The sequence below is a fragment of the Drosophila arizonae genome, chromosome 2, assembly GCF_054131065.1.
Source record: "Drosophila arizonae isolate 15081-1271.41 chromosome 2, UAZ_ARI_1.0, whole genome shotgun sequence".
Classification (NCBI taxonomy): domain Eukaryota; kingdom Metazoa; phylum Arthropoda; class Insecta; order Diptera; family Drosophilidae; genus Drosophila; species Drosophila arizonae.
The window spans coordinates 26,970,097-26,984,774 of record NC_142922.1 but is presented as its reverse complement, the minus strand read 5'-3'; the positions used below and the strand labels follow the sequence as shown (position 1 = coordinate 26,984,774).

At 42.9% G+C, this 14,678-nt stretch overlaps 5 protein-coding genes across 26 annotated transcripts in view; 2 read left to right on the top strand and 3 right to left on the bottom strand.

Annotated features, from left to right (window-relative positions):
* gish (casein kinase I gish) overlaps nt 1-2,427 on the bottom strand; it is a 39,750-nt gene extending 37,323 nt beyond the window's left edge. For 4 of the 21 annotated variants that reach the window (XR_016271699.1, XM_089476674.1, XM_089476676.1 and 1 more), the window contains exons 1-2: nt 2,092-2,421; nt 49-1,248 (exon numbers count right to left, since the gene is read on the bottom strand). Coding sequence is in view for 19 of the 21 variants with exons in the window: in XM_089476674.1 (XP_089332800.1) it covers nt 49-74 (26 nt within the window). In the remaining 2 variants the exon portion in view is untranslated. Of the gene's footprint in view, nt 1-48; nt 1,249-2,091 lie in introns of all 21 variants that reach the window. The other 17 variants (XM_089476665.1, XM_089476672.1, XM_089476673.1 and 14 more) reach the window with 7 other exon arrangements.
* Nucleotides 2,428-2,646: 219 nt separating this feature from the next.
* On the top strand, nt 2,647-7,463 carry Mat89Ba (nucleolar protein 6 Mat89Ba). The gene is made up of 6 exons (XM_018002941.2): nt 2,647-3,452; nt 3,506-4,875; nt 5,045-5,155; nt 5,216-6,456; nt 6,516-6,919; nt 6,991-7,463. The coding sequence occupies exons 1-6, from the start codon at nt 3,417-3,419 to the stop codon at nt 7,390-7,392; spliced, it is 3,564 nt and encodes a 1,187-aa protein (XP_017858430.1). The 5' UTR covers nt 2,647-3,416; the 3' UTR covers nt 7,393-7,463.
* Nucleotides 6,945-8,469, bottom strand: Mst89B. Of its 2 annotated transcripts, none has more exons than XM_018003332.2 (3): nt 8,328-8,469; nt 7,422-8,262; nt 6,945-7,355 (listed from the first exon to the last, which is right to left on the bottom strand). In XM_018003332.2, exons 1-2 carry the CDS (start codon nt 8,392-8,394, stop codon nt 7,502-7,504), a joined length of 828 nt encoding a protein of 275 aa, XP_017858821.1. In that variant the 5' UTR covers nt 8,395-8,469; the 3' UTR covers nt 6,945-7,355; nt 7,422-7,501. The 2 variants fall into 2 exon arrangements, with proteins under 2 accessions (XP_017858821.1, XP_017858813.1); XM_018003324.2 differs by having other exon boundaries at nt 6,945-7,344.
* On the bottom strand, nt 8,439-11,120 carry asun (integrator complex subunit 13 asun). Its single transcript, XM_018003017.2, has 4 exons — nt 10,360-11,120; nt 9,268-10,297; nt 8,900-9,193; nt 8,439-8,832 (listed from the first exon to the last, which is right to left on the bottom strand). Exons 1-4 carry the CDS (start codon nt 10,883-10,885, stop codon nt 8,643-8,645), a joined length of 2,040 nt encoding a protein of 679 aa, XP_017858506.1. The 5' UTR covers nt 10,886-11,120; the 3' UTR covers nt 8,439-8,642.
* A 55-nt stretch (nt 11,121-11,175) lies between these two features.
* bor (ATPase family AAA domain containing bor) lies at nt 11,176-14,089 on the top strand. The gene is made up of 5 exons (XM_018003030.2): nt 11,176-11,703; nt 11,838-12,312; nt 12,371-13,195; nt 13,250-13,448; nt 13,508-14,089. Exons 1-5 carry the CDS (start codon nt 11,493-11,495, stop codon nt 13,607-13,609), a joined length of 1,812 nt encoding a protein of 603 aa, XP_017858519.1. The 5' UTR covers nt 11,176-11,492; the 3' UTR covers nt 13,610-14,089.
* The last annotated feature ends 589 nt before the right edge of the window (nt 14,090-14,678 follow it).

Below are 14,678 nucleotides of genomic sequence, written 5' to 3'. Positions count from 1 at the left end.
GATCGATGGAATAGGTATTCGATGAAATGAATTAGATTTAAAACTCACCTCGCTTGTCGTTCGCGTCGCTGCATACTGTAATTATTATTGTAATTATTGCTACTGTTCTTGTTGATGTTGACGTTGTTGTTGTTGTTGTTGTAGCAGTTGCAAGTTTCCTTCAATCACGTTCCACAGAATTTCCAAAGATAATATATATATATATATAAATATATATATATACGAAACTAATAGCAACAGCTAATGATTGTTGATAAGATTGATCCAAAACGTTGTAGAAATGCGAAATTGCTGTTCCAAATTTTCCGTTCAAACTGTTGAATGTGTGGACTTTATTGTTGATCGTTTGTTGTTTTAGATGTTAGTTGTTGTTGCTGCTGCCGCTATGTTGTGCGTGCACACACATGCACACACACATACACACGCACGCACACACTGGCACACGCACACACACTCACTTAACATCCACGCATGCCGCGCATGCGTCCAATGCATACGGCAAGCCAATTGCTCTGTTGCTCTGTTGCACTACTCTCTCCAGTCGCCACTCTCTACCTCTCTCTTTCGCTCCACTCTCTTCTCTAGACACAAGTTCGCAACTACCCTACTACTGCTCCCTTCTGTTGTTCTTCTGTTAGCTTACAGTTGCTTTTGTTGATCTGTTGTTGTTGTTTGTTGCTGTGGCATCAGTGCTGCTGTCGCTTGACATTTAGGTATTCAATTTGAGCATTTCCTTGGTGATTTGTTATTTGTTAAATGTTGTTGTTGTTGTTGGCTATTGTTGAATGCAGCTGTATTATATATTTACTGTTTATCTTAATTTAAGTGCTCGCTCGCTTGTCCGGTGCGTCGAAATATCTTTGTTATTATTGTTGCTCTTGTTGGATAAAGAAAGGCAGTTACGTTCTATGTAGTACTAGGTAAACAAATAATTTTGGCTAACAATTTAACAAACACACTTTTGCACATTTTCCCCACAAATTTCTAACAATTTTTGTAAATTATGGTTGACGTATTTTGCTAATGTTACGCCTACGACAACTAACAACAATAGTTTTTTGTTTAATTTATCTGATCTTGATCTTTTCTTTCTTGTTTAACTTATAGTCAAATTCTATTTAACCGATCGTCAGCTGTCATTTGGCGCGCGCACATTGAAAATATGTTTGTTTGCCTCTTTTTGTGGGATGGTAGCGCTGTTGAATGTACACCTTATGGCCGACCCTGCGATTAGCATGTCATAACAGGCTGTAATTATAAGAAAATAATAATACATAAAGTGTAATAAAAGAAAACTTCATTCATTTCTGATTAACAACAGAAATATATATAAATATATTTATTTCATTAAAATTTAGTATTAGGTCAATTCCCTTCATTAATAATCTGTCTAATTAATCTTTAAACAAAGTTAAGGAACTATTATCATTTAATCATAGTTATACATTTTAAGAGTGCGAAAATCCACCTCACAAACAGTATATTGTGGTATATTCACTTTATTAGGTGCGGTCACACTAAAGTTGAGAGAGTGCCTGCCGCATACATTTGCCCATTGATTTTCAGGCGCTTATGCTGGCTTAAGAATAATGTAAGTGTTCTTAACCATCAGAGTTATCTTGTCCATGAATTAACTGATCCCTCAATGAAGGTCAAATATAACCCAATCAGACAACACATATGTATACCGTGCACATCGCTGCAGTATACAATGTTAAGGAAGTGTCTCAAGAATCAGGCCAATTAGTGCATAGACATTCGGCCGCACATAAATATATGGTCGACCTGAGGAGAAATGGTTCATGGTTTTTTTTTTTTGTTTATTTTTTTTTTTTCATAAACAAGAAGGCCACACAAATTTTAAACTTTATTTGTACGTGGTTTTTTATTTCATTGCTTTTTTGAATGCTTTCGGCACGCAAAAGCTTCTCACCAACGACCGCAAAACTACAGGGTGCACAAATGTTACTGTTTGAATTTTGGCATATTTTTTTAATTGCCAACGCGTCATTTATATTATGTCGTGTCTGATTTTTTATAACACACGGTCATAAAGTTTAACTTACTGCTAGATTTGTACTTTATATGTACCTTTTCGACAATTTTGCACACATATTCCTCACCTACGCCTCATTTTTCATTGCTCACTTACACACACGCGCGCACATACACAGTTACACACACACACGCAGACCAGCGATTGGCCAATTTCTATAGTCGGGTATATGTATGCGATTTTACACTTCTTATGCGGCGCGTTTTTGTGGATTTGTGTGTTTGCTTCCTACATAAAAGTCAGGCAAACACTATTTTAATATTTATACGATTCGCCATCTAATTGTTTAGCAAAGCCAAACGTACGCAAGAGAGCACGAGAAAAATGGAGCGACTTTTTCCCCTGCCTTGCACACACACACACAAATTGAACACTACGTTGCAATGTGACCGTGCATATTTAAGGGCAAAATACTAGGTTGTAAAAAATCCAAAAGCATTTGGGAAAATTATACCAAATATACTAGGCAATACATAAAAATAATTAGCCGGCCTTTGTTTTGACAGGGAAAAACTATTTAAATCACTCGACGATCTTTAGCAAAGCGCGTTGAAATACTTTTAATTTAGTTCGAGCCACTTTTTGTTTTAATCCCTACCATGGTCTTGTCATACAAGTGTTGTTTAAGGTAACATCTGTATGTGCACCATACACTGACGCAATCAACAATTTATTTCACAAAGGTAATTTATTACTGTAACTCCTTAATTACAGTTATTCCGCACCATTAAATACAGCACAATATCCAAATATCAGCAAAAAACTGATAATATTTTCTATACAGGTGCAAAAACTCTGCTTTGCTCTACTCCTCAGCAGAGTGACCGACTCTGGTATTTTGTTAATTGTGTGATATTAGGGATATATCGGAAAAGTATCGATAATGGCATGCCACCGCATTTCATCGATATTAACATATTCGATTGGTAAACTCAGATAACAACAATAAAATTAAAATTTGTTAATGTGAACTAAAAATTTCTTTATGATCTTAATCCGCATTTAAATGTGTTACTCGCTATGTGTCAAATTTCACTTTTAAAATTTAAAGTCGTTTATTAATAATTGAAAATGTTTACAATTATACTGAAGACATTGTATTTAATTAAAATGTGATGGTCAAAGAGCATAATATATTTCCGTTATTGGCCATTTAACAGGTTTATATATTCAATAACATATAAAATCATTAAAATGAGAAATTACAATTTTAATGTATGAAAATACTATTTCAAATCACGTATTTATCGATAAGTTTCATACAAAAAAGCGCAATTTTTGCCGTAATTTTAAAGCCAAAACCAAATAGCACGTGCAATTGTTGTGGATGCTCTTAAACTATTTTAGTTGAAGAAACAAAATGGGCCGAATTAAAGGAAATCAATCAAAAAAGAAGGTAAAATCAAATGTTAAGTACCGGCGCAACTCTTATGTAATTTCCTACCACAGACTTTATTGACGAATTCCAAAACCTACTGCGATCAAGCTGCTACTGCTGTCACTAGCAGCGACGATGGCTTCGACGAACCAAAGGAAATAACGGCACCTAAACGTAAACTCCCTAGCGGCAATAGCGAGGCGAAAAAAAAGAAATTTAAGCACACAGAAGCAAACGTGAAGCCGCCAACTTTAGAAGAAATAAAGGAGATACGCGATACCCGTAATCTCTTTCACTCTAATCTGTTCAAGCTGCAGGTTAAAGAGATGCTGGAGGAGCTCCAACTCAAACCCAAATACAGTACCTACATTGAAAACTGGCTAGAGACGTTTACGACTGCGGTGCATGAGTTCCAAGATGGATTGCTCGATAACTGCCAACTGGAAGTGCCGCTACATTTGCACAAGAAACTATTTAATTTTCAATTTCTAACTCCAACTGCAGAGCCTAAGTTGATTGGCGCTGCCGCCATAGGTACATTGCTGGGTCCAAAGCTTGTAGTCGATGTGGCTTTGGAAATGCCCGAAAAGTGCTTTCAGAAGGAGGATTATCGTAATCTAATCTACGATCAAAAGCGCGCCCTATACCTCGCGACGGTGGCCAGCAAATTGAAGGAGCTACCGGCCTTCGCTGCGGATCACTTCGCTTACAACTACCATGCAAATAATCCACTGAAGCCAGTGCTCGAACTAACACCCACAGGCAAGATAGGTAAACATTTGTCGTTGCGCCTGTATATCACAGCGCCGAAGGCCATCTTCAAGCTGAGCCGCTTCGTGCCTTGGAATAACAATGTTCGGCCATCATTCTTTGGGGACAAGTGGGATGAGTCGGAAACGTTGCCCTCCACCCAGCACTACAATGCCAATGTGCTCTTCGATTTAACGCTAGCTGAGAATCAAAAGCTGATGCTGAGCACATTCTCAGGCCACCGAAACTTCCAGGAGGGTTTGCTGTTGCTTAAGGTGTGGCTACGCCAACGGCAGCTGGATGTCGGATTTAGCGGATTCAGTGCTCACATCCTAGCAGCCTACATTGTGTACCTGAAGCAAAACCGTTTGCTGCATCAGTCGAGTAGCAGCTATCAGGTGGCTCGCACCGTATGGAACCAGCTGGCCAACAGCGACTGGACGCAAGGCATTACCCTATGCCCGCAACAGCCGCACCAGCTGAGCACCTTGGCCGGCTACTACGATGTGTGCTTCATGGACGTCACTGGCTATTACAACATGTGCGCTAATCTCCCGCTCTCTGTCTACAAAGCCGTTTGCGCCGAGGCTAAGTTGGCCGTTGAGCTGCTAAATGATGTGAGAGTTAATAGCTTTTCACAAATTTTCATGCAGGCATATCCATTGTACACTCGAATGGATAACATACTCAAGTAAGGGATTCGATTATCCAGCTAAACTCTACTATCAATAATAGTTTAAGAAGTTATACCTTTCATTCATTGAAAAGGAGAAATAAGGATATATAACAATATAAGAAGAGATATATTTGCAGAATTATCAAAAAGCTAAACACTATTTCTCATAATTTTCATTGCAAAGGATTACGAATCCCGCCACCGTGGACCAGCTACTTGAGTTGCATGTTCAGCCGCAGGTCAAATACGATTACGCCGACTATGCGCATCCGCAGCTGCTTAAATTGCTAACAGAGTGAGTAAAATTATGTTATTTGTCAAATGTTAATAGACACCTAAACATATTCTTGCATAGGTTACTACAGAAGGGTTTGGGAAAACGTGTCCATGCGATTCTGCCATTGGAAACAGCTTCCAAATCCTGGACCGTGGATACAAAAGCTCCGATTATTGGTCGCTCCTTGACGTTAGGCTTAATACTCGATCCTGAGCACGCATTCGAAGTGTTGGACAAGGGACCAGCGACCAACGAGGATGCCGAGGGTGCTGCGGAATTTCGCAAATTTTGGGGAGAGAAATCTAATTTGCGACGCTTCCAAGACGGCAGCATAACGGAGGCAGTAGTCTGGGCTGCCGTCACTGATGCCCCCAGCAAAAAGCGCTTGATAGTGCGCCAGATAGTGTTGCATCTGCTGGAGCAGCATCTGCAGTTGGAACAAAGCGACGTGCACTACATTGCTGGCGAACTAGACATTGTCTATTCTCTGACGTCTTCATTTAAAGTGGCCAAGCTGCAAACCAAGCTGAAATTGGAGCAGGAAACCGACGCCGAGGCAGTGACACCGCTCGTCATCCACTGCTACGACGCACTGGCCCGGCAGTTGCACACCCTCGGGGATCTGCCGCTGGATATAGTCTCAATATCTGGTATTTCGCCGGTCTTTCGCTATTGTGAGCCGCAGCCTCTGTTGCCGCAAGCACGTCTCGTGGCAGACCGCATGCATGCAGGCCACGTGCTGCGTGTGATTATTCAGCTGGGTCCGAGTGGCAAGTGGCCCAATGAGTTGGGCGCACTGCGCAGCCTGAAGACCGCCTTCCTAATACAAATTGGCAAGCAGCTAAAGGAGCAGCAACACCTTCACACACAGCTCTGCAAAGAGGGCTTGTTGGTGCTCAAACAAGGCTACTGCTTTCTCCTGGAGCTTGCGCACACCAAAGAGGTGGCGCTGCTGAAGCAGCAGCAAACGGAACGTGGCGTAACTGCATACGTGGACAATGCGGCCAGCCGCGAGATCGAGCGACGTCACTATATACTGCCGCGAGTCAGTGGCGCGCTGCACGCGCTGCATCAGTCACACAGCACATTCGGACCCACGGTGCTCATTGCCAAGCGCTGGCTGGCCACGCAAATGATCGACGACGGTCTGTGGCCATCCATAGCAACGGAGCTGCTGGTGGCACATCTGTTCCAGCAGCGGCAAACGCCGCACACAACTGTCGCCCCACAGACTGGCTTCATTCGCTTCCTGCAACTACTGGCGCACAGCGACTGGGCCAGCGAACTGTTCTTGCTCAACTTCAACAATAGCTGGACAGGTAAGGATATCCTGCGTCCATTCTATCATCCACTTCTCATACTATTCGTACTTTTGCAGAGCAACAGATTACGGACTTGGAGCATAGCTATCGCAGCGAGCGCGACAGCTATCCGGCTTTGTGCCTGGCCACGGCCTACGACCAGCAGCATGCAGGTCGTCTGTGGACCACTGATGACTGTCCCAGCAAGCCAGTTTTGGGGCGAGTCACACTCTTGGCACGACACGCACTTCAGCTAATCGAGTCGAGCCTGCTGTCGCCCAGCCTTGGATTTGTGCGGCCCGCCCAATTATTTATAGCGTCAGGAGAGGGTTATGATTTGGTCGTCGAATTGAAGCCAGATCTGCTGCCCAATACGCTCTGCTACGATCTCGGCTCGCCATTTTTACCATTCAGTCAGCGCAATTTCCGCTTGCCTCTGGCGGGCATTGACCAGCTGGCCAAGATTGTGCAGCAGCTGAGAGTAAGTTGCAATGAAAACCATTCAATTATAAAAAACTTTTGTTAAGCAATATTTTATTTGTTCTCTTTCAGTCCGCTTATTCCGAATACGCTGCCTTCTTTTATAATCCTCATGGCGGCAAAGAGCTGGCCATTGTGTGGCGACCTGCCTCTGAATTTGCACCCAAACCGTTCAAGGTGAATGAGCTGCAAGCGTGCACGCCCTGCTCTGCAGGGAAAGTCCAAGTGGTGAGGGATACGTTGGTCGAGGATTTCAAGTTGCTGCTGAAGGACTTTTATCTGCGCATCTGCACGCCAGAGCAATTAAAGCGTGAGCAGCGCAGTCACAACAAGCCCAAGCGTTATTTTGATGACCAGGGTGAGCCGGATGTCGACAAGCCGCAAAAGAAGAAGAAGAAAAAGGGGCCCGTAATTAAGCCAACTGATCTAAAGAAACGCTTGAAGAAGAGCAAATCACTAAGTGCTTTATGTTAATATGTAAATACTAGAGTTAAACTACTTACAAGACATAAAATTCAGATAAGGTCAAATTCTAAAATCTAAAACCTTATTTCGAGTGGCCAGCGCTGATGTAATACGATTGCTATTTCGTATCCTTCGTAACCTTCGCCTTGTCCTTGTCCAGAACCTCTTTCGGTTTGAGGTCTTTTTCCTTCGTCTCCTTGGAGGTCTCCTTAGGTATTTGCGTTTTGGATTTAAACATGACTTTGCATAAGCTGCGTCGCTTGGACAGAGATTTCTCCGATTTTTTCTCCTGCAATTGTGTGTTGGGGCTGGACGGCTGGCATCCACTGGATTGAGTTTTTTTTACATTGTTTACTTCCACCGTGGTAGTTGGCTGCGGAGTGGTTTGTGACCCTGCGTCCGTTGCAGTGGACTTTGTCCACGTTTGGCAACTACCATCTCTTTTATCTGCACTCTGCCTCTTGTTGCGTTTGATCGGCTTGAAGTCTAAGAGTCCACTGGTCGATGTTGAAGTGCTGTAATTCATCGGATAAGGTGAAGTGCACCTGGGCTGCTTGGACCAAAGCAATTGGTTAGACACGTCCGCCACCATTTTCGCGGGGTTTGATTCCATTTCAATGTCCGGACAAGGTGGACTAGTTGGAAAAGTGGAGGTATTCTGTGCCTGGCCGGCCAAAAGTAATGCTTGCAGTGCGGAAAGCTGAGTAGCTGGTGCGCTACTACCAAAAACATTAGCATTAAGTTGATTGAAAATGGGCAGAAAGGGATGATTGGGTGGATTGGAAAGCACTTGAGTGTAGCTCAATTTACGTATGTCCTCCGTCCGCCTGATGTCCTGCTGTACAACCACAAACACTTCATTACCCACCAGAATGGGTACTGCAAAGGAATTAAAACAGATCAGTTGAGCTAATTCGCTGGGGAGGACCGAATGCAACGCTCACTATGCACTGCTGGCGCTGCCTCCTCATGTACTTGAAGGAGTCTCGTGACTGTATGATTATTGGCCATTCTTAGTAACTGAATAATTTTGTATTTTAAAAGAAACAACACGATAAATTTAAAATCTTCTGTTTATATAAATATTCTTGCTTAATCTACCTACAAATGATTACATAAACCTAACAGAGTGCTTAGAGAAAAAGCATACCCTATGGAAAACACACAGAAAGATAATTGTAGAAAAAAATCGGTTGAGATAGGTTTAGACATTGAATCTGCCAGCATTTAGTTGCCTAGTCTAATTTACCGTTGCCCACTCAGCTTCGGATTGATTCGTCCTTTAAACTTGATGGAATAACGCCAGGGGTTAGGATTTCTTTATCCTTATTTCCAAATTCAGGATACAATTTGGCTGTTTGGCCCAACGGCGTACAAAGCCGTCCAGAAAAATCCAAGCGTTTGCTCGATTGACTCCGTTCGGCTGAACTGATTATGTCTAGCAACGACCTGCAAGAGATTTGATAGAAAATGTCATTTACAAATTAATCACTATCTCTACTATCCGAGAATATACCGTTGTCCACAGCCCGACATGCGTCGCTTGCTGGCTTTTAGTATGCTGCTGGACGAACTGTTGACACTGTTGGTCGGCTCAAGGCGTTCGGGTGAGAGGGGCGATTCAGTATAGGAGCGCAAGTGAGCAGCACTTGGGTCCGACTTGTTGGAGGCATCTCCATAGGCTGCGCGGAGACTTTGCAGACTTTCCAGCAGATTCTTGTGATGCGGCGTATGTGCGTTAAGCTGAATCAGTTGCTCCAGCTCTCTATAGAATAGTCTGTACTGGTCCTTGGTCTTGTTTACCTTTAGGCTGAAAGAGTGCAGATAGTTGATTGTAATTTTTAATTATATATTTTAAAATTTATATCTCATTCAATTACGTACCGTGCGTTATTTGAATTGCTAAAAGGCAGCAAGTCACCGCGAGACGCGCTTTTGTATAGCTCGTGGATCTGCTGTTGGCAGCGCACCTCGTCCTGCTTGTCCATATCCTCCTTAACTAGCAAATGCAGAAAGTGTGGCAGCCAGCTCAGCTGTCGCTGCAAATTGAACAGAATTGTTGCATTGGCTGTTCTGGGAAAGTATCGCGGCATTCGCCTCCATAGATGTTCTCCTTGAGAGCATTTGCCCTTGGGCCTAGTCTTTAGGGGCACCAAGCGCGACATCTTAAGTAGTTGGCCCATTTCTGGTATGCGGTAGTCGGGGACACGTCCGCCGGGTCCGTCGGTTATTGATGGCGCCTCATCCATAGCGGAGCGTGCAATCGAAAGAGAGTGCACAAAGATTTCACCGCCACGGGCGGACAGCATGTGACTGGTTGTCTTCGTGCCCGATTTCCGAGGCACCTCCAAGAGTACAGAGCGACCGTTTAACAGAAAGTTGATTAAACACGAGCTGGGCCGTGAGGTGACATCGACGGGCGTAACATTATACTGGCCCACACACGGTTGTAGATCCGCAGAGCCGCAGCCACGCGGCGTGCACCATTTCAGGGTAACTGTTTCGTAGGCAGTTCCCGGCTTGATGCTGGTAGTGAAAGTAAAATCTGGCCCACAGACTTTTGTATGGGCGGCACGTTCGTGCAATATTTCTACGTCATAATTAGCGCTGGAATTGGCATTCTGCTCCTCTTTCATGGGTATGTTGGTCACGGTGGTGCTCGCCAGATCGTAATGACCCATTATAAGATGCAATAGCTTATCCGAAATTTCCGGTGCATTGACTGTATGTATCTCAGTATTAAGAAACGGGGATATTTCGAGCAGACTTCGATTTGTCACCAGGGATTCCACCCCCAATGGCACGATGTTCAGTATTACTAGATGGCAATGATCGATCTGCAAACCTTTTTTGGAAGGTGGTGCAACCAACGCATTTTGTTGTATTAGTACCGTATTAAATATATCCTCTAAGCCTATGGAAAAACAATCGGATAAAGTCATTTTGTTCAATACATTTCTAGCTGATTCTACTTACTTTTCATGCTAGTATTATCCCGCGCTGATGTGATGCAAATGACACGGCCCTTGTTACCAATTCGTTTGCAGCCGGCATGAGCCGCTTGGAGTTGTTCATCTGTCGGCTCGGCCAACGCCTCGATGGCAGCTCGCAATCCATGTATGACCGAATAGTCTGATGATTGCGGAATACTGCGTGATGGCACGCTTACCATCATCATGGCGTTAGAGACATGCGACATATTTTGCGTGCTCGGACTCCAGGTGTTTACTATATGCGCCGCCGTATCAGAAACAATAAAGCGCACATGCTTTTTGCCAGGAAACAGATCCCAAACTATGCGACAATACTCTATGGATGACTCGACAGCACACGTCCATAAGCTTTTACTTAGCTGAGTCCCAACTATCGAGCTACCACTGCCTGGTGACTCGGCGACCGGCTTGCCTTTTAGATAGTCCATTGATATATATTGCTCACTAGAAATGCTAAAATAACGAGTGTGGTCCAATACAAATATGGTTTTCTGGTTACGCTCAAACATGATTGTAGGCTTAATTTAAAAATTGCAATTTTTGCGAACTAAAGTTAAAACTGAAATATGTTTGTTGACAACAGGTGTTGCAATAGTGATGTGCTACATTTTCGATCACGCAACTAAGTAACGACGATAACGACCGTTTTCAGTTTCCCAAAATAGCGCCAAATAAATCACCATATACCCATCAAAAAGTATGTATATGAAAACGATAGTTCTTGAACAATCACGAAGAGTCAAGTAACCTATGAATTTAGCATATTAAATATATTCATATATTATACGTCATTCAAACTTAGCAAATAAATATACATATCATTGAAATAAACATACACAAATGATACTTTAATTCCTACAAATGATTTATGAACATGATTTTCATTGTCTATGGTGAATTATTTAACCATTTATCACGGCTATTCGATACATCGTATAAGCTATCAGTAAAATTGTATATCGATGTGGTTCTTACATCACTACTAGAATCACGTTGTCGAATGTGGGTTTGAAAAAAAGCTCGTACAATTTATTTTTAGTATATTTCGTGCTTATATTGTGACAAAATTACGTTTTGAGTGGGTGTCAACATAGTAAACACGAATAACATAGCAACATGTCATGGTTATTGGGTAGAAATCGTCAGCAACCGACGGACTTTAGTGGTGGAGCAGATGGACCTGACAAACCAGAGGGTCAAACTGCCGGCGAACGTGGTAATGACTCGCAACTTACGAAAGCAGAGCGCAAGGCCATGGAGGCTTATCGGTTCGATTCCTCGGCTCTGGAACGTGCGGCAGACGCAGCGAAAACACTCGAGCGTTCAAGTAAGCGTCTAGTAAACATACTTTCATTCAAAAATTTCATCATCGGTTGCACGCATTGCATAACCGATGGCAATGTTGATTGAAGCAGATGTGTGTATGTGCGTGGGTATTAACGATTATATGACATGTTTCAGGACATGCGCGGGAGGCACTGGAATTGTCCAAGATGCAGGAGAGCACGCGACAACAGGAGTATGCCACCAAGGTAAAGGAATATGAGGCCCATATTGAGCAGGCCAAAGTTGAGCAGAAACGCATTGACCACGAGGAGCGGCGCAAGACTCTCATTGAGGAGACCAAGCAGCAGCAGCAACGTGCACAATACCAAGATCAATTGTCGCGCAAGCGGTATGAAGATCAGTTGGTGCAACAACAGCGAGTGCAGGAGGAGAATCTTCGCAAACAGGAGGAGAGCGTGCAGCGTCAGGAAGCCATGCGGCGTCAGACGATTGAACATGAAATTGAGATGAAGGAAAAGAATCGTCTGAAGCTACTTGAGCATGAGCTGCGAGCCAAGGCTCGAGTGGATCGCGAGAATCGGGATATCAATCTTGAGAAGATTCGCCTAAAGGCACAAGAACATCGTACCACAGTGCTGGAGGGTATACGGTAAGTTCATAGTGGAAATATTATATATGTGACAAAAAATAATGTTAATTATTATTAGCACCGCTGGTTCAGTGATTGGTGCTGGTGCGGAGGCGATGTTGACCGACTGGGATAAGGTCTTGACGGCTGCTGGTGGATTGTCGCTGCTTGCACTGGGAGTGTACAGTGCGAAGGGTGCTACGGGCGTGGTATCGCGTTACATTGAAGCACGCATTGGAAAACCAACGCTTGTGGGTGAAACCTCGCGTTTTGCATTTCTGGATGCCATAAAGCATCCAGTGAAGTATATGAAACGGTTGCGATCGAAGCCCACGGATGCCCTGCAAGGCGTTGTGCTGAATCCGAAACTAGAAGAACGTTTGCGCGATATTGCGATCGCTACGAAAAACACGCGGATCAATCGCGGATTCTATCGCAACGTGCTGATGCACGGACCACCTGGAACTGGCAAAACAATGTTTGCCAAAAAACTAGCCGAACACTCTGGCATGGATTTCGCTATCATGACCGGTGGTGATGTGGCGCCTATGGGCAAAGAAGGTGTCACAGCCATACACAAGGTATTCGACTGGTCGAATACCTCAAGGCGGGGCCTTTTGCTGTTTGTTGACGAAGCGGATGCCTTTCTGCGCAAACGCTCGTCGGAGAAAATTTCTGAAGATTTGCGTGCTGCATTGAATGCTTTCTTGTATAGAACTTCCGAACAGAATCCAAAATTTATGCTTGTACTGGCTTCGAATACGCCAGAGCAGTTTGATTATGCAATCAACGACCGTCTGGACGAGATGGTGGAGTTTACCTTGCCTGGTCTTGAGGAGAGAGAACGCTTACTGCGGCTCTATTTTGACAAATATGTCCTACAGCCGGCAGCCGCTGGAGCGAAGTAAGTAAAGATTGTATATTAACGGCCAATTAGTTGCTAACCAACATTTTACAGACGCTTTAAACTTGATACCTTTGACTATGGCAAGACATGCGTTAAGATGGCACAGATGTGCGAGGGCATGTCGGGTCGTGAAATATCTAAATTGGGCGTTGCTTGGCAGGCTGCTGTATACGCCTCGGAGGATGGCACGCTGACAGAAAAAATGGTTCTCGATAGATGTCGAGATGCTGTACAGCAACACAAGCAAAAAGTGAGTTGGAACCGCTTCCTCAAAGTGGCCAAATAAATAACATATTGAATTTCTTGCAGATGGCCTGGTTGTCGGAGCAGGAGCGTGCCGACCATAAATCAATAAGTGGGGCTTCGGAAGCCTCTAAACCACCGCTAACACTAACTGCCGACAAACTGTGAGTTGGATAAGCTGGATCTGTCTGTTGACGAGCATTCAAAATTTGTTTAGTTTTAAAAGTGGACTAAGATGTAGTGTAAATCGCGAATAGCTTTTACTGGTCAACGGATCCTTCATTGTGTATATACATTGCGTATGTCTACACAAGCATTTATTACTGTACAACGAACATTGAGTCTTGCTGGGACTAGACATACAATTAAGTTTAACTTACTTATAATTGTATTGTAACAAAGCAATGCATATTAATTCCTACTTGTACAAAGTATAAGAGCTGTTGCATCTGCAAAGATAACGCTTTGTATATAGTTTAAAAATTAATGTCAATTGCTAAGCGCAGCACAGCAATGTTCAATTGGTAACGCAAGCACTGTGAGAGATTTATATTAAACTTCTCGCTAGCGTTACCATCAATTCTAATTTGGCCAGTAATTCCCACACATTGATTGATTTATAGATAAAATAAAATGATTGTTAAATTATTTAAGTGTTTCATTTTTAAAACAGAGGGATATATTAAACGCTATAGAGCTCTATACAAATAAAATAAGTTGGCAACAGAGGTAAATCTTGAATAAGTTGGGAATCACAACGAATTTTAAAGTTTATGGAAATAGCCAGTAAATTATATGTTCGATATCATATCCTGCGATAATAAAATCGATATTTTGCATGATTCGTGTCATGGTTATGTAACGCGGCAAATCGCATATTAGTCGTTACACTAATCATGCATGGTTAGTGGTGGTAAGCTATAGCAGTTAAATAATCGATGGCTCTACATATTGAATTGCGAATTATTTGGTTTCAAAAATCGTTGACAATTTATTGCATTATTACTATTCGTTATTTATTGCCATAACGTTTTTATTCAAATTTAGAAAATCAAATATTTTAAATATATCTACTTCTAATTGAAACGGAGAGGCTATGCGAATCGGCAACATACGCTCAATAGTTTCTAGCTATCTGTTTATTAGGTCCGAGAAATTGGAAAACACTTTTTCCGAGCGGCACATACCTATGCCATACTTTTTATACACCATGTACATTTCGCATTTCAATCAATTG

Bases quoted from the DNA above. Each gene is read 5' to 3' on its own strand.
- Mat89Ba (XM_018002941.2), top strand. From the start codon at position 3,417: ATGGGCCGAATTAAAGGAAATCAATCAAAAAAGAAG. The intron at 4,876-5,044 runs GTAAGGGATTCG...TTCATTGCAAAG, and splicing joins CGAATGGATAACATACTCAA to GATTACGAATCCCGCCACCG. The intron at 6,920-6,990 runs GTAAGTTGCAAT...GTTCTCTTTCAG, and splicing joins AGATTGTGCAGCAGCTGAGA to TCCGCTTATTCCGAATACGC.
- bor (XM_018003030.2), top strand. From the start codon at position 11,493: ATGTCATGGTTATTGGGTAGAAATCGTCAGCAACCGACGGACTTTAGT. The intron at 12,313-12,370 runs GTAAGTTCATAG...AATTATTATTAG, and splicing joins ACAGTGCTGGAGGGTATACG to CACCGCTGGTTCAGTGATTG. The intron at 13,196-13,249 runs GTAAGTAAAGAT...AACATTTTACAG, and splicing joins CCGGCAGCCGCTGGAGCGAA to ACGCTTTAAACTTGATACCT.
- asun (XM_018003017.2), bottom strand. From the start codon at position 10,885: ATGTTTGAGCGTAACCAGAAAACCATATTTGTATTGGACCACACTCGT. The intron at 10,298-10,359 runs GTAAGTAGAATC...GTTTTTCCATAG, and splicing joins GGATAATACTAGCATGAAAA to GCTTAGAGGATATATTTAAT. The intron at 9,194-9,267 runs GTACGTAATTGA...GCACTCTTTCAG, and splicing joins AGCAATTCAAATAACGCACG to CCTAAAGGTAAACAAGACCA.
- Mst89B (XM_018003332.2), bottom strand. From the start codon at position 8,394: ATGGCCAATAATCATACAGTCACGAGACTCCTTCAAGTACATGAGGAG. The intron at 8,263-8,327 runs GTGAGCGTTGCA...ATTCCTTTGCAG, and splicing joins GGCAGCGCCAGCAGTGCATA to TACCCATTCTGGTGGGTAAT.